General features: G+C 37.8%; 2 protein-coding genes across 2 annotated transcripts; both read right to left on the bottom strand.

Annotated features, from left to right (window-relative positions):
* Nucleotides 1-909: 909 nt before the first annotated feature.
* Nucleotides 910-1398, bottom strand: LOC137822338 (uncharacterized). Its single transcript, XM_068627221.1, has one exon. It carries the CDS (start codon nt 1396-1398, stop codon nt 910-912), a length of 489 nt encoding a protein of 162 aa, XP_068483322.1.
* A 1819-nt stretch (nt 1399-3217) lies between these two features.
* LOC137822340 (uncharacterized) lies at nt 3218-4831 on the bottom strand. The gene has a single exon (XM_068627222.1). The coding sequence runs from the start codon at nt 4829-4831 to the stop codon at nt 3218-3220; it is 1614 nt and encodes a 537-aa protein (XP_068483323.1).
* Nucleotides 4832-18665: the final 13834 nt, after the last annotated feature.

The raw sequence follows: 18665 nt of genomic DNA on the forward strand, positions 1-18665 counted from the left end.
GCATACAAAAGTTTTTTGCTTACATCTTCTGTCTCAACTAAAATAGAACTTTAAATGACTCGCATTCCATGTATTTGGTATCACTTTTTCTTCTAGAGTTTCTAATCTATAAGCTCCATTGTGTAAGTTTTCCATTATCCTGAATGGTCCTTCCCAATTGGATGCCAACTTTCCATGTCGTGGATCTTTCCGAGCATCGATGCGCATTCTCCAGACCAAATCCACTTCCTTAAAATCTCTTAACTTTACTTTTGCATTAAACCTCTTCATTGCTCTTCTTTTTATTGCTGCTTCCTTTATTTTTGCTCGTTCTCTGAGTTCTTCAATAAGATCAAGGTCAGTTCTTAAGCATTCATTGTTGATATTCCAATCTTCCATTTGCCTTCGTAATGTTGGTTCAGTAACTTCTACTGGTAACATTGCATCTGTTCCATACGTGAGATTGAATGGTGTTTCTCTTGTTGATGTTTGTGGTGTGCACCTGTATGCCCATAATATTTCTGGCAACTTCTCAGCCCATAGACCTTTAGCACTTCCTAACCTCTTCTTTAACTGTCCGAGAATAACCTTGTTTGCGGCTTCTGCTGGTCCATTTGTTTGCGAATGTTCAACCGACGTGCTTGTTGACTTGATTCCCAAATCTGCATAAAATTCCATAAGTTTTTTGTTAATGAATTGTCGGCCATTGTCAGTTATAATGGTGTGTGGGATTCCGAATCGACATATTATATTTTTCCATACAAACGATTGGACCTGTTGAGCTGTTATCTTAGTTAATGCTTCTGCTTCTATCCACTTTGTAAAGTAGTCGACAGCCACTATCATGAACTTGGTTTTTCCTCGTCCAAGTGGGAATGGTCCAAGTATATCAATTCTCCATTTTGAAAATGGCCATGGGGAAACAATTTCTCACAACTCCTGTGCTGGTATGTGATTTAAACTTCCAAATTCTTGACATTTTTTGCATGCTTTAACATAAAATTCACAATCTTCTCGGATTGTTGGCCAATAGTAACCAGCTCTACAAACCTTTGTTGCCATTGTTCGAGCTCCGCAATGTAGCCCACAAATTCCTTCATGGAGTTCTTTAATTACATATTCAGCTTGTTCTTTTGAAAGACATTTTAACAAAGGCATAGAGTATCCCCTTTTGTATAGTTCATCACCAATTAACACAAAACTAACTACTTTCTTTACCATTTTTGCATCCGGTTCAACTCCTTGTTCTTGGCCCTTTATTACTTCTATGTACGTCTTTATCCATTCATCTTTTGAGGTTGCAATATTGAAGCATTCTTCCAAACTCACTGTTGGCTGACTAAGAGTTTGTTGTATGATGGAATTATGTTGCCCCTGTCGTTGTTGGCTTGCTAGCTTGGATAATGAGTCTGCTTTCATGTTTAGTTCTCTTGGAATATATTTCATTTCGGCCTTATTAAAACATTGCATAATATTTAACACTTTATGACAATATTTCATCAATAATGGATCTTTTACCTAATACTGTCCCTGCACCTGTCCCACCGAAAGTTGAGAGTCACTTTTGCAAATGACATTTTCGACTCCCTGTCTCTGGCTAATAGTAACCCTGCAACAAGAGCTTCATATTCAGCTTGGTTGTTGGATGTTCTGAACTCAAACCTTAACGCCATCTCCACTTGGAAGTTATCTGGTCCTTCAAGTACTATTCCTGCTCCGCTTCCTCTTTTGCTTGATGCGCCATCTACATACAATGTCCATTGCTCCTGCTGTGTTGTTGTCGGCATTTGAATAATGAAATCCGCAAGGGATTGGGCTTTGATCGGTCCTCTTGGTTCATACTTGATTCCATATTCTGATAGCTCCATCGACCACGTCACCATTCTACCTGCAAGTTCTGGTTTTCTCAAAATATTAGATATTGGATAATCTGTTCTCACAATTATCTGATGATTCTGAAAATATGGTCGAAGACGTCTCGCAGCATACACCAGGGTTAAGGCAACTTTTTCAATCTTGGGATATCTGGTTTCGGCGCTCTATAGGGATCTACTCACAAAATATATCGGTTTTTGTTCTGGGGTTTCCTGTATCAAGGCCGCTCATATGGCTTCAGTCGAGGTTGCTAGGTAGACTATAATAGGTTGGGTTAACACTGGTTTAACCAAGATTGGTGGTTCGGCCACTATAGTTTTGATTTGAGAAAAGGCTTGCTCACATCGCTCATTCCACTCAAAGGTTTCGGATTTTTTTAGCAAGTTTACTATTGGTTTGGTTTTTTCGGCCAGAATTGGTAGAAATCTTGATAATGAGTTCAGTTTTCCCACTAGTCTTTGTACCTCCTTCAAATTCTTTGGACTTCCCATCTTCATTATTGCTTCGCATTTATCAGGATTTGCTTCAATACCTCTGTTTGTCAACATGAAGCCCAGAAATTTCCACCTCTCACCCCAAAAACGCATTTTTCTGGATTAAGCCGAATTTTGTATTTTCTTATTTGTGCAAACACCTCCTCAAGGTCTTCCAAGTGTTTCTCTATCTCCCCTGATTTCACAACCATATCATCAACATATACTTCCATGTTCTTTCCGATTTGATCTTTGAACACCTTGTCCATCAACCTTTGATATGTTGCTCCAGCATTCTTCAAACCAAAAGGCATGACTTTATAACAATAATTCGCGGTATCTGTGGTGAAAGCTGTTTTTGGAACATCTGGTTCATACATTTGTATTTGATTATACCCCGAATAGGCATCAAGAAAACTCATCATCTCTTGTCCAGACGCCCCATCCACTAATCGGTCTATGTTGGGTAATGGATATGTATCTTTCGGGCAAGCTTTGTTTAAGTCTGTATAGTCTGTACACATTCTCCATTTTCCATTCGGTTTTTTGACAAGTACTACATTGGATAACCATGTTGTGTATTGAGCCTCTTTTATGAAACCAGCTTGCATTAACTTCTCAGTTTCTTCAATTGCTGCTTTTCGTCTTTCTTCTCCCAACTTTCTTCTTTTTTGAGATACCGGTCTTGCTTCTCGACATACAGACAATTTATGACAGACTACTTTCGGATCAATCCCAGGTATATCGGATGGTTTCCAAGCAAATAAATCTTTGTTGCTATGTAACACTGTGATGAATTTACTCAACAATTCTTTGGGCAAATTTCCACTTACATAAGTGCATTGCTTCTCGTCTTGACCCAATACCACAGTTGTGGTCTCTTCTTTTGGTTATATCCTTTCGTCATTTATTCTCGGGTCCAAATCGGCCATTGCCACCATTCTTTCAGTATCATGGTTTGCTTTCAAATTCATCTTTAAACCTGCTGCATAACACTCCCGAGCATCTTTCTGATTGACATAGACCGTTGCTACCTTCCCCTTTTCTGTTGGGAACTTCATAGCCAAATGTGGTGTTGAAACTATTGCCCCCAGTTTATTCAAAGAGGATCGTCCTAATAACACATTATACGATGTAGAAGCATCCACCACCAAATATCTGATTTTGATCTTTTTAGTTTTATTACCTCTTCCAAATGTGGTCATCAAATCAATGTATCCCTTAGTATTGACTCTTTCCCCCGAGAAGCCAATGGTCTGTTCTCGGAAAGGTACAATATCTTCTTCTCTTAGATGCAATCTTTTGAAAGTATCCCAAAAGAGAATGTCAACTGAACTCCCCTGATCAACTAAGGTTTTCATAACGGCGTATTCGGCTATTTCTACCGTTATTACCATAGGGCCGTCGTGATCAGGATCAATCTCTTGAAAATCTTCATCTGTAAAAAGCATTGGTGGCAAGGTTCTTCTTTTGAAAATATGATTAATGGTTCTGATACTTCTCCAATGTTGTTTTCTTGCTGATGAGGATTCCTTTCCTGAAAAACCTCCTGAAATTATGTTTATAAATCCTCTGACCGGCCTACCCAGACTTCGTTCCCTACTCCGCCTTACTGATTGGGTGTTTTGATAAACCCTATCACTTCTTCTTTCTGGCCTTCCATCTCTTCTATCATCTCTTTTTTCAACTCTCTTTTCATCTCTTCTTTCAAATCTTTCCACTCTTCTCTGTCCCATCTCTCCCCCTCTCGATCCTCTCTCAGGACTTAGACTTATTCTCGCATTTCCTCCTTGGACGAAGCGTTTCAACTGCCCTGCTTGAATCAATTCTTCTATTCTATCTTTCAACCCAATGCATTCTCCTGTATGATGGCCATGATTTTTATGATACTCGCAATGCTTGGTATGATCCGCTCTTTCTGGTGTTCGTGTTTTTCTTGGTGGTGGTATTATTTCTGCTGCCATAGCTTCTTGTAAAACTCTTGCTCTGTTTGCATTCAAAGGTGTGTATTGTTGGAATTTTCGGCTTCTGAATTCTTCTCGGGCTCTTCTGACCATAGGTCCGCTTTCTCTTTCTATCACCTTCTTCTCACTTCCATCAATCCTTGCCTGGTTTCGGAACTCTCTAAGTTCTTCCATTTGCATAAATTTTGACGCTCGCTGCCTTAATTCATCCAGATTAGTTGCAGGTTTTTTGCAAAGGCTGTCGGCAAATGGTCCCGGCTTTAAGGCTGTTATCATATGATGCATGGTAACCTCTGGGCTGAGATTTCGAATACCCAAGGCGACCTTTCCAAAGCGCTCCATGAACATTCTTAATGATTCCCCCTTCTCTTGTCTTATGTTCACTAAAGCAATTGATGTTAAATGATGAGGGCGACTAGTCGCAAATTGAGCACCGAACTTTTCCACCAATGTATCGAAACAATCAACACTCAAAGGTGGTAGGCGCGTGAACCAACTTAATGCTGCACCTTTCAGCGTCGTAGGGAACACCCTGCACATTACAGCATCATTCCATGTATACAAGCTGATCTGAGTGGTATATATTGCAATGTGTTCATCAGGGTCTGTACTTTCATCGTATTTGTCAATCGTCAAATTCTTTCAATTGTCGGGTAATGGGGTATCAACTATAACATCATAAAACGGATGCTTTCTAGAGGATGCTCCTGTAAAAACCCCAGAGTTTTCAAGCAATCTCCTCTTGGTTTGGGAACTTTCGTTATGATGAAGTCTTTCATTCATTTGTGCTCTAGGTTGGACGGTTTCAAAAGATGAGTTCAAAATTGTTTCCTCTTGTAACTTTCTTCTCATATGTGCATTTTCGGCTTTCAACATACTTATTTCTTCTTCATTATTCTTTTTTAACATCTCGAATTCTTTTTGTAGTTGGACCAACATTGCCATTGGCATGATAACATTGTCTTCCCGATCTCCACCTTGCTCTCCTCCTTGACTCATCTTGTCTTTAACCCTTTTCAACTAACCCTCGGCCCCACGGTGGGCGCCAAAATGTTCTTACAACTGGGACCAAGAACACTCGAAATAGGTTAACAAGATTAATTCTTCATGCAACTCCTTCAATCTTGGGCCGGACACTGTCTTGGGCTGGACACTTGGTTTCTCTTCATGACAGGTACTCTTGGCTTCTCCTCACGGCAGATGTTCTCGGCTTCTCCTCACGGCAGATGCTCTCGGCTTCTCCTCACGGCAGGTGCTCTCGGCTTCTCCTCACGACAGGTGGGGGGTACCTGCAAGTCGCTCCGATGCCAAAGTCAGAAATGGTTTAATATTCATTAGATAAAATCACTCTTACCTCTTTCTTACTCTGAACTCCTATTTATAAGGTTTCTTTAATGGGCTTTCCCCTTTACTCTTGGGCTTTCTTTCTACACCTTTTTTACTATTTGTGCACCCCTCTTGTAAATTTTTATCTAATTGGGCTCTTATTTTTATATAATATTTATATTTTTGTTTTGTATGTCTTTTTCGCTTTCAGTCTAAACCTCTCGGTTTTAACCCAACATCTCTTAGTTGTTTACTATGCAGTTCTCGGTTTTAGCCTACCAATACAGTTTTAATAAATAAGTCATTCAAAATATATTAATTAATCAATATAAGCAATGAAATATGAAACAATTGCGCTGAGACAATATATTCTAAATATTTGAAATTCATTTATAAACTAACACTAAATATAAAAAGTTAAGGCCATAGTTGCGAATTTTTTGTTTTTGTTTTATTTTTAAAAACAAAACGTGTTAGAAAAAACATAGCTAAATGCTTTTAACTTAATTTAAAAACGTTTTTCGTGTTTTTTAATTTAAAAAAATTATTTGTAAATTGATTTATAATTTTCCGAAACATATTTTTTATATTTGATAAATCATTATCATCATGGTAGTTTATCCTTCAAATATAAACTTAAATTGAATTTAAGATGTAATAGATAACTTTTTTAAATAATTCATTTTGAAACTAAAAGTTTAGAGAGAAAAAATATATTTTTAAAGCTAAAATAACTTCTTTAAAAAAATTAAAAACTGATCATAAATGTTAGAAAAGTTTGAAACTTATTATTAAGGCTGTGTTTATATTCAGGCGGAGAAAAACATAAAAATACTATTTACAATTATAAACGCAGAAATTCACCTAATAAAAAAAAGCACACAAATTTAAAAAACATTTCCATAAAAAAGTGGTATATATATATATATATATATATATATATATAATTTTAATTTACTTTTTTATCTTTTTATTTTAAATTTAAATTATTATTTTTATTTAAAATTTAATTATAATTTAAATTAAAAAATATAAACATTATAAAAAAATTATTATTATAAAAAACATAATTAATCATATTATATATAATAAATTATAAATATAAATAATAGTAAAAATAAATATTTTTTTAATAATTAAAAAATAATTTTATATAATAATTATATTAATTAAAAAAGTAAAGATAAAAATAATAATGTTATTTAATATAAAAAAAATTATCAAATATTTATAATTATAAATATCTAAATAATATTTTAATTAAAAATAATTATAATTTATAAATAAATATATCAAATTAATTTTTAACCATTTTTAAATGTAAGGATAAATTTGTAAACTTACATTTTTATCAATTAAAAAATATATAATTTCAATCACACCCATTACATCATTCACAAACTTTTATAAAAAAAATTTACACTTTTCATTCTATTTACCTTAATCCAAACATCATAACTTTCTTTACACTTTCATTCCAAATCATCTCAAATTCACTTCCTCCTTTCCACTCCCTAATCCAAACAAAGCATAAAAGTGATTTTGTCTTCCAGCAACTCATAATTTATAACTGCACCAACTCTAAATTTTAAAAGCACACTTTTATATTATAAAGGTGACTTCCGAATTACATGTTCAGGAGATCTTTTGAAACAAGCTTTCCAAAAATTTTGAGATATGATTCTTGAAACAGAATTTTTAGAACAAAATTTCTAGAACATATGAAATGTATTATAAAATGTATTTTAAAATGAAAAACATGGTTTTTTGAAACAAATATTCTGAAATATATGAGATGTTTTTCAAAATGAGCTTTCTAGCTAGAACAAACTTTGCAGAATATATATAAGAACATATATAATATTTTCCAGAACGAATTATACATAATAATTCTTTCTATTTTTCTTCTTTTTCTCAAAGACTGCACAATAAAAGAGAACAGATATGTAATTAAAGAGGCATTTAGTGGGACTGCAATTAGTAATTTTGGGGTGCAGAAAGCCTTAAAAATCATCCCAAATAAGCCCTAAAATACTCAGATCTAACTGGCCCAAATAAAAGCTTGTAAACTAGAAACTTCAATCTCACAGGTCCATAAGAATGAAAAATTAGGGAAACTTCTTTATATGAATTAAAAAGATATTTGAGTAATTTAATTTTGACATGTCTTCTATGTCACAATTCCTTTTTTTTGGCTTGTGTGACATTTGTCACTAATTTATGTGACTACTTTTTCTTCCTTTTTTTTTCACGAACAATAATTATGGCATTAGCAATAGTAATTTTTTTTTCCATTTTCCAACAGCAAAATGATATATCATTCTAAATTTATTTAACTTTCCTGGTTCAGTCATATATGGAATATGTCTTACCTCTTTAGAAAGCTTGTTATAACGTCTTACATAATCACTTCTTATTATAAAAAAATGTTAATAAGCACGTAATTAAATTTAAATAAAAATTGTATAAAAATAATTTGAAATAATTATTTCTAACTGTTAAAACAAGCAACTAATTACTACAACATCATATACGGAAGCACAATTATTTCCAAGTGATGAGATCGACAATATAATTTAAAATTTACTTACATTATAAATTTTCATCACCAATTTTATGCAATTTAATGAAATAATTACATTCAAGTTACGATCAATCTTAATTATAAATTAAAGTTGCATATAAGAAATTTTTACAAACACATAACTTTTAATTTAATTTATCACACTACAAGAAAATAAATATTATTAAATATTGCTAAAATAACACTAATTAGTTAATAATATTGAATTTGTATCATAAATGCAATAAACTCTAAACTCAACCATGAATGTTAATACATTATTGATTTTTGAGTATTCACTATAAGTAGCATCACTAAGTTTTAAATTAATTTTTAATTTATAATATCATCACCAGATAATCTCTTATGTGTTAAAATCTAATACATTATTATTAACTATTTTATAGGTTGTTTTAAGTGTTTCATATATACTTTAAATTATTTTACGTTTTATGTTTATGTTTAGTATAATTAATCATGATAATAAATTATACCATGCAGCAACATATCATGTTGATATTGGGACTTGCTTACTAAAGAAGGAAGTTAGACTAAAGATCAAGAACGAGTCTTAGTGGGAGACGGTGATGAAAGCATCTTCTAAACTGTGAAACAGAAGAAGGAAAAATTTCTTAAAACTTCTAAGTTTCAAGAGAAACTCAAATTTGTCGATCTTTTCCAAGGTATATTAGAGTTTCTTTATTTTGTACACACATTCAAAGTTTTATTTACAGAGTGAATGCACTCTTCATATGCTTTATTTTTAATTTTTAACTCATTTTCATTCAATAGTAATAAATTTGTTTCATTGTTCATATTTACTTTAATTTTTGTATTCTTAGCTTATTTGACCTATGTTCATTGTTTAGATCATAATCTGTTATGTGTTGATTTTGGCTTAATCCCAAGTCCCACATCGGTGGGTTCATTGTTTGGGAAGGAGGTTTGAGAGTTATAAATTAAACTCTTCTCCTTCACTGTTATATATCCCAATTTGTAATATCTTCTCTCATAGTAATAAAAGTGAGCTGTTTTTGCTGTGCTCGGAGATTAGGCTAAACAGGCCGAACTCCGTTAACAATTTTCGGGTGTGTTCTTTCCTCTTTATCTCTTTTATTATTCCGCTTTATTTATTCAATATTATTTGTCGGGTAGCTCTGTTAGGGTTTTGTTTTAGTGGGAAAATTACCCGTTTTTCCCAACAAGTGGTATCAAGAGCCGAAGGTTCGCCTTGGGTTGTTTGAAATTATTTGTAATATTGAATATTATATTTTGAGTTTGTAATGGCAAATCAAGAAGAAGAAGCCAAGGACGTATCCAGAGTGTCGGGCTCCTCTTCATCATGGTCGAGGTTCCCGGTGTCCACCTTGAAATTGGCGGTGGAAATATTTGATGGCACTGGACATTTTGGCATGTGGCAAGGAGAGGTCTTGGACTCTCTTTTTCAACAGGGTCTTGATATTGCTATTGAAGGAGAGAAACCAAAAGAGGTAGAGGAGAAAGATTGGAGCATCATCAACCGGTTGGCATGCGGAACTATTCGATCCTGCTTGTCCAGAGAGCAGAAGTACGCTGTAAAAAACGAGACTTCTGCACACAAACTGTGGAAGGCATTGGAGGACAAGTTTCTGAAGAAGAGTGGTCAGAACAAGCTCCTGATGAAGAAAAGGTTGTTCCGATTTGACTACCAACAAGGTACTACTATGAATGCACACATCACTATGTTTAATCAATTAGTAGCAGACCTGTTGAATTTAGATGTGAAGTTTGAGGATGAGGATTTGGCTTTGATGTTGTTATCATCTCTTCCTGATGAATTTGAACATTTGGAGACTACGCTCCTTCACGGGAAGGAGAATGTGTCGTTAGATGTTGTTTGTTCTGCTTTATATAGTCATGAATTGAGAAAGCAGGATAAGATGAGAACCAAATCAACGACATCAGAAGAAGCATTGGTGGCAAGAGGTCGTCAGCAAAGCCAAACAAAGGAGAGAAGAGTGATGTCTAAGTCTAAAGGTCGAGTCGTTGCCAAAGATGAGTGTGCTTTCTGTCATGAGAAAGGACACTGGAAGAAAGACTGTCCAAAACTGCAGAAGAAAGGGAAGACTCCACAAGATGCAAATGTTGCAGAATGCAAAAGTGACGTGGAATCAGATATCTCTTTAATTGTCTCGCTTTCAGCATCATCGTATCCAGATGAGTGGATATTGGATTCAGGTTGTACCTATCATATGTGTCCCATTCGGGATTGGTTCTTTGAATTTCAAGAACTTGATGGCGGGGTTGTTTACATGGGTAATGATAATCCATGTAAGACAGATGGGATAGGTTCAATCAAGCTGCGGAATCATGATGGATCCACTAGAATTTTGCGGGATGTACGGTACGTGCCAAAGTTGAAGAAGAATCTCATCTCATTGGGGGCTTTAGAATCTAAAGGCCTAGTTGTGACGATGCGAGATGGAATTCTTAAAGCAACTTCAGGAGCACTGGTGATGTTGAAAGGCGTGATGAAGAACAATTTGTATTACTATCAAGGTAGTACAGTGGTGGGGACAGTAGCGGCAACAACTTCTAGCTCTAAGAAGGATGCTGAGGCAACGAAGTTGTGGCATATGAGGTTGGGACATGCTGGAGAGAAATCCTTGCAAATTCTTACCAAGCAAGGATTGTTGAAAGGTACGAAGGCTTGCAAACTTGAATTTTGTGAGCATTGTGTTCTGGGAAAGCAACGAAGAGTGAAGTTTGGCACTGCAATTCACAATACTAAGGGTATTCTGGATTATGTGCATTCAGATGTGTGGGGACCTGCCAAGACTCCGTCAATCGGAGGTAGGCATTATTTTGTCACTTTTGTGGATGATTTTTCCAGGAGAGTTTGGGTGTTTACTATGAAGAACAAAAATGATGTGCTTGAAATTTTCCTTAAGTGGAAAGCTGAAGTTGAAAACCAGACAGGAAGGAAGATTAAGGTTCTCCGAACAGACAATGGAGGAGAATACAAGAGTGATCCGTTCCTGAAGGTATGTCAAGATTGTGGCATAGTTCGGCACTTCACTGTTAGAAAAACACCACAGCAGAATGGGGTGTCGGAGCGTATGAACAAGATACTTGTGGAGAAAGTTCGTTGTATGTTGTCTAATGCTGAGTTAGGCAGAGAGTTTTGGGCTGAGGCTGTGACATACGCTCAACATCTCGTCAATCGTTTGCCATCATCTGCTATAGATGGCAAAACCCCGTTAGAGGTATGGTCTGGAAAACCTGCAACTGATTATGATTATTTGCATGTTTTTGGTTCTATTGCATATTATCATGTGATTGAATCAAAGTTGGATCCACGGGCAAAGAAGGCTCTTTTCATGGGCTTTAGTCCTGGAGTGAAGGGATACCGTTTGTGGTGTCTAGAGGCAAACAAGACGATTATCAGCAGGGATGTTACCTTTGATGAATCTGCCATGTTAAAGAAGGTAAATCCAGAAGGAGCTGATAGTACTCCGCAACAGGTGGAGTGTGCCCGGAAGCAGGTGGAGTTTGAGCCGACAGTGGTGATCCCAATACGAAATACCACAAGTGACTCTCCTATGGCAGAAGAAGAGTCAGATGAGGAAGAGGTTCCTACCCAAGAATCTCAACAACAATCAGCGCCAATTGCAGTTAGAAGACAGAGACGAGATATTCAGAAGCCTGCTCGTTTCATGGATATGGTTGCCTATGCACTTCCAGTTGTTGATGACATTCCATCCACTTACCCAAAAGCCATTATGAGTTCAGAGAGTGGTAATTGGGCGGGTGCGATGGAAGAGGAGATGCAGTCTTTGAAGAAGAACAAGACGTGGAAGTTGGCACAATTACCAAAAGGTAAGAAGGCAATTGGGTGCAAATGGGTATTTGCAAAGAAAGAAGAATTTTCTAATAAAGAAGATGTTCGCTACAAGGCAAGGTGGTTACAAGGGCCACGTTTGAATATTGTTTAGACTTGGTTAATATTTTGCACATTTGAAGTTGGCGCCCGGAGGCGCAAATTTGAAGCACTGTAAAGTTTGTTTTTGTTATGTTGTGAGAAGATTTGTTTTAGGTGGGACTTGAAATTAAGCCAAGGTGGAGATTTGTTGATTTTGGCTTAATCCCAAGTCCCACATCGGTGGGTTCATTGTTTGGGAAGGAGGTTTGAGGGTTATAAATTAAACTCTTCTCCTTCACTGTTATATATCCCAATTTGTAATATCTTCTCTCATAGTAATAAAAGTGAGCTGTTTTTGCTGTGCTCGGAGATTAGGCTAAACAGGCCGAACTCCGTTAACAATTTTCGGGTGTGTTCTTTCCTCTTTATCTCTTTTATTATTCCGCTTTATTTATTCAATATTATTTGTCGGGTAGCTCTGTTAGGGTTTTGTTTTAGTGGGAAAATTACCCGTTTTTCCCAACATTATGTGAATATTATTTTTTGGCTCATTCTAGTTTCATTGGATTCTAAGTTTATAGGGATTCAAAATATATGGTTTGTTGGCTTTGAAGTTCTTTTTCTATTTTTTTATGATTATTAAAGTTAAGGCATATTTATTGAACTTTTGTAAAAGAATCCATGTGAATTCAAGTTTTCTTATTTTAGTTTAAACTTTTGTAATTGAGCTTATGCACTTAATTAAAGGCAACGTTTAGGCTCATATTTCTATCATACTTCGGAGCATATATATTTCTTAATTGTTCTCTAAACAATTCTTAAGAATTCATTTTACTAAATTTAAGAGTTTTAGGAATGGTCTCTTCATTTTTCTTTTCTCTATGTTTCTGCTTTTGAATTTTTCTCTTCTCCTCTTTTTTCTCTAAAATTTGTTTGTTATTCTTCTTTCATGGAGAACTAAATCTCGAGGATCAATTAAGGGAATCAAGATCAAACAAGTTAAATTGAGTTTTGTACTAATCGTTTAAAGCTCTGAGTTTGTTCTTCTCTTCTCTAATTTTGGTTTTACTCATTGTGATTGCAAATTGCGTCTTTATTTTTAGAATTAATTTAGGAATCTATTGAATCTTGATTTGATAACTAAATATAGATTAGATTAAATGATATCTTGATTTGGTTCGCATAATTGGTTTAATTAATTAATTGAATCGGTTAATTATTAAAACTTGAATGTGAATCTTTAGAGAACTATGATAAAAGGATTGTTTGGTTCTTGAATTTGTGGATTAAGTTTCTTTCATCTTCTTGATTTCGATTTTCACATATGTTACATTTTGAATTTGCATTTTACTATATTATATCTCTAAATCCCCAATTAATTTTTAGAGGAGTAATACTAAAGATTGAATATAATAAAAATGTGTTCTCTGCAAATTGACCTAGTTATGCTTTACATTACAAAAAGTTAGAGAAGTTAAGTATTTTTTATTTCAAGTATGATATTGTAAATCAAACTCCCAAAAGTTGTCACCCTTACATGTCAATACAAGTCTTTCACCATAATGGATGGCCAGACTATGGATGACATGTTTGGAAGAATATAGGTTATTCTAAATGAGATAGAAGCTCTCGAACAGAGTTTCTTTAAGGCTCATATAAACTTAAGTTTGTTGGATAACATGCTAAAGGTCTTAAGCCCAAGACAAAGACCATTGCAGAGGCTTGTTACCTAAATAAACTCACGTGGGATGAGCTTCTAGGATTTTTGAGAGTGCATGAGGTGCATCTCTAAGTTTGTGAGCAAAAGAAATCATCAACATCGTATGACCAAGGTTTTCATCGAAGTTTACCTCAAAGTAGACCCAACTCAAACTAAAGGAAAATAAAGTTTAGAAAGCTCTAAGAGAAGAAGGCAATACTTTCAAAGATGAGTCTGAGAACTCAACAAATAAGGTAATATCCAAGTTGTTAAGCAAATGCTTAAACAAAAGGATCGAGTAGAAGATCTACCTACCAAAAGAAGGAACATCATCATATGATTGTTTGATATTAATGTAGATGATTAAGGAACGTGATGATAAGTTGTCCGAAGTTGAAGAAAAGTACGAAGAATACACAAGATTACTCAGACTTAAGATCTAACTCTAAGTCAGACGCATAAAAGGCAAATCTATGTCTAATGGTGGACATAGAAAATAAAGTACACTTTAACCTATACCACTAGAAAATCATTACATAGAAACAAATTTTAGAGACAAAAAAATAATTAGTTGTTATATTGACTAAATTAGATACTCTTTTAGAGACTAACAAATTATTTGTATCTAAATTAGTTTTTATTATTCATAAATAATTTTTAAATTGGTATTTAATTAGCTACCAATTATTTAGATTCTAAAGTTGGTAGCTAAAACCTTGGTAGCTAATTGGATTTCAATTTAGAAACTATATATCAATAATATAAACTAATTTAGATACCAATAATTTATTAGTCTCTAAAATAGTATGTAATTTAGTTAATATATGATGACTTTTTACAACAAGTGCACCGCGTTGTCAGAAGTAATAATGTGCCCCTAAGGATGAATATCAAACCCACAAGGAACAATTGAATATTCAAGTAAAATATTAGCTAAATATAAAATAGAACAATAAAATGTGTTGAAAGTGGTTTTCTTAACAATGATTAATCAGAAAACAGGTAAAGAACTGGTTACTTCAATTTGGAAAAGTAGGGATTAAGTTTCATCTCTCTCACTTTTATGTATTTTGATTAGCATGGTAACATTATGTTATTTGAGTGATATTGATGTCCGTATAAAATTCATTTATATCGATTCCTCGTATATAAAATTATTAAGATGTTTCCTAAATATCGATTCCTCGAATATTTATAAAAACAACTTAGAATCAAGCTCAGACTTTGATAGCAATTAACATTTCAAGTCTATTCCTAGCACTCAAATATGTTAAGTATTATTGTTTTGGTCAAAACCATAAAAATACTTTCCAGTCAGATTTATGATTCTAGATCAATAACTAGAAACAAAACAACAATACCAATAATCAATCAAGAACAAAATATTATATTCAAATATTACCTCAATACATAAGTTTGAACAAATTACTTCCAATCCCAAATGGTAGAATTAGCCACTCATGATAATGACTATTACACGCAAGGATGACATGAAAATAAGATTCAGGATGTTTCTCCTTGACAACTGCCTCATCTAATGTTTCCTACACCTCTTGTTCTCCCAATTGGGTTATGTTCCTGCTAGGGAGATGGGACCTAGAGAACTATTGAAGTCTTCTCTTCCTTTCTTCGGTCGGTCAGGTGACTGGATGGTGAGTTGGGATTCTCTTCGTCCTCCTGCTTCTCCTTCGGCACTCGGCCTCGGCTGAACACCGGATGGTGGGGGTACCTGCGAAGGCACTCCGACGCTCAAGTCAGTAAAGCGGGTGGTCAGCTCTCAGGTAGGTGAACAGTAATAAATGACATACCTTGCTCCTTGGAATACGTGCTATTTATATTATTCTAGTGGGCCTGCCTTGTTGGGCCCATTTATCGAGGTGGATACCGCTTAAGGTTATATTACCTAATTCTTGATGATGGGTTAACTTCACTGATCTTGGTTTGAGCGTTAACTGTAGTCGGGCTCGGCCGTCGGCCAAGTTTCCATGGTATGGGTCGGCCATCGGCCAAATCCCAATGGTCTCGGCCAGGTCTTCTAAGGTCTCGGTGAAGTCTTTTAAGGTATCGACCAAGTGGGTTCGGCCTCGGTCAGCCAGGTGGACCTCGGCCTCGCCTATGCCAGTACACTTGCCCCCCAGGCTCGAGGGCAGACATTTTGGGTATGTCCGATGAGTTTTTGATGATGGGTGTCAGCCGGCCTCCTCTGAGCGTGCGGTCGTTTCATTTCTCGAGGTGTGACGTGACTAGGTGGCGTGACATGATGTGCATTGATGAGGGATTTTTTGGGCGGGATCATTTGTGGATCGTTGGATCTAAGAGATCTAACGGTTGAGATTGGTTCGTCGCTTCGAATTCCGAGGCCCATGGGCCCTATAAATAGGGGTTCTCTACAGTGCCAAAACCTTGTGTTTTCTTTGTTTACGCAAGTTGATAGCCAAGTGACTTCTCGCCCTTAGCTCCAAGATTCGGGTGACCTTTTAGCCATCCTCCCTCGCCCAGTTTAGCTTATCAGCCGAGGTTAGTTATGTCTTGCGAGCCTCGTCTTTCCCCCCTCCCTTGGGTGACCCGTCTTCTCCCGTCGGTCACTCTTCTTCGAGGGAGTCTTCTGATTCATCATCCTCTTCTTCTTCTTCCTCTTCCTCATTCACCACCGACCCCGCTTCGGTTGGGGTGGTCGAGGCGCCGCCCTAGGTGGAGGTTGTGAGGGAGGATGCCCCGGCCAACGCTGTTGACCAATCGGGCTCGCCTTTGATGGCCGTCCCCCTAGAGGATCTTAGTTGGGTGGATCCTAGGGTGATGGATATTTCTTCTGCCTATGGGACCGAGGAGTCTGTGGCAAATTTTTTGCTCAGGCAACCGATTCTAAAGGCGGAGGAGTATTCCTCCCACTTTAGCATCCTACCTTGTAGGGCGGCCGAGAGAGTGTGTATGGGACGGCCTGGTTCCGGTCCCCCCTTCTTTTACATGTACACTTGTTTTTTTGTTGACCTTTTTGTTTCTCTTCCTTTTGATGAGTTTACGATGGGCGTCCTTCAGACACTCAACGTTGCTCCCACCCAGGTTCACCCAAATACCTGGGCATCCCTTCAAGCCTTTCGCTTGCTGTGTGACATTGTGCGTCTTCACCCCTCCGCCTCGTGTTTTCTTTCTTATTATAACTCCCACCCTGCCAAAAAGGCTGCTTGGCATTCGTTAGCCGGCCGGCCTGGTAGTGTGCTTTTTTATCTCTTCGCTCTCTCTTATAAACGCTTCAAGGAGAGGTTTGTGAAAGTCGTGATCCGGCCTGAGGCAACCTCCTTTTTTTTTATTTGACCGGTCGGTCTAGGTTCCGCCTTTATTGGACTCGGCGACCTTGTGATTTTAAGGAGTGGCCGAGGCCGACGGAGGGTGAGGACGAGCTGGGTGTCCTTGCCGTTTTTGACGCCCTCCCGAGGAGGCTTCCGTGCCGGGAGTTGATTGGTGCGTATGCCGAGTCTACGCGTTGGGCGGCCGTGAGGGGTACGTTTCTTGGTTTGTCTTAGTCGGTCAGTCGGTCGGTTTATCCGCTTTAACTTGTTTTTAATTTGTTTGCTTTGTTTTGCAGATATCATGGTTAACGAACGACCGAGCGTCGTTAGTGTACTCGACAAGCACCGACAGAAGGCGGCCGATCGCAAGGGTCGTCGAAGCTTGGAAGTGATACCGCCGCCGAGTGATGAAGGGGTGGCTGGCCCTTCTCATAAGTCCAAGGGGTCGGCTGGCCCAACCCACAAGTCCAAAAAACGTCCGAGGGACGTTAGCAACATTGCCGCCACCACCCGGTCGCCCGGGTCCATGCCAACGCCTCCTCCTCGTCGAGGGTTGGCCGAGGTGGCGCCACCCTCTCCCAGCTCTCGCCCGGGTCCATCCGAAGCCCACTCCCTTCGACCTTTTGGGGAGTAGTTATCAGTTCTCAAGGAGGGTTCGTCTGGCGCTTCCGGATGAATCCCGGGAGTCCTTCCGAGAAGTTTCTCCCTCGGACCTCCTGAGGAGCGGCTTTGAGCTGATGTGCCGCTCGGTCGTTCTTGTTCAGTGATCCTGCCTGTTGACCAGAACGCTGGAAACTGCCTCGTCAAAGGATCGACGCGTGCACCGCTTCACACCTCCGTTCCTCTTCGAGATCCACCTTAAGAACCTGCAAAGAAACAGAGCGGCGCCGCTGCGGCCGATCGCACTCCAACGCCCAAGTCAGTGACCGAATCACCAAATATTAAGAGAACAAGAACCGTGCAAATCCTCTCTCACAGTAAGCTCTAGAACTCGCAAGCGTAAAGAGTATAAGCTGAACGTGCGTACCTCAGAAAGTTCGTTGAGAACTCTTATATACCTGGTTACTTTCTCTCTCCTGGCAGTTACAGACTTGGACACGTGGCTCGCATCTAGTCGTACACGTGCCATCATCTGGAGCCTCCTTGACTTGGGCGCTGCTTCTACTCTCGTTTTACTAAGTTACCTATGCATGGTACTGCCCAGTACATAGTTAACTTGGGAGTGCGATCTCTACTGGAACTGGCGAGTTAGGGTGCCTTCATACACCTTCCCTGTGGTCTCGCCGGCTGCCTTCATAATCTGCACCACCTTCATCTCTGGCGATGTGCTCGCTCTGGCGATCTCCAATCACTAGGTCGCCTGAGTCTACATCTGGCAACTTCATCTTCAACCCGGTGATCGCCGATTCTGGTATGCTGGAGATCGGAACACGCCAACTTAATAACTGGCGACTTCACGAGCCCCCCGACTTCCTTCCCTTCTGCCAACCTGGCGCCTTGTCAACACGCTTATACTGTAGCTGGATGCCACGTCATCACTTCCGACTACCAGGGCGGTACATTCAGCATGGTCTCCAAGGACGAGACCGACATGTGGA

The sequence above is a fragment of the Phaseolus vulgaris genome, chromosome 9 (genome assembly GCF_000499845.2).
Source record: "Phaseolus vulgaris cultivar G19833 chromosome 9, P. vulgaris v2.0, whole genome shotgun sequence".
In the NCBI taxonomy this organism is placed as follows: Eukaryota; Viridiplantae; Streptophyta; class Magnoliopsida; order Fabales; family Fabaceae; genus Phaseolus; species Phaseolus vulgaris.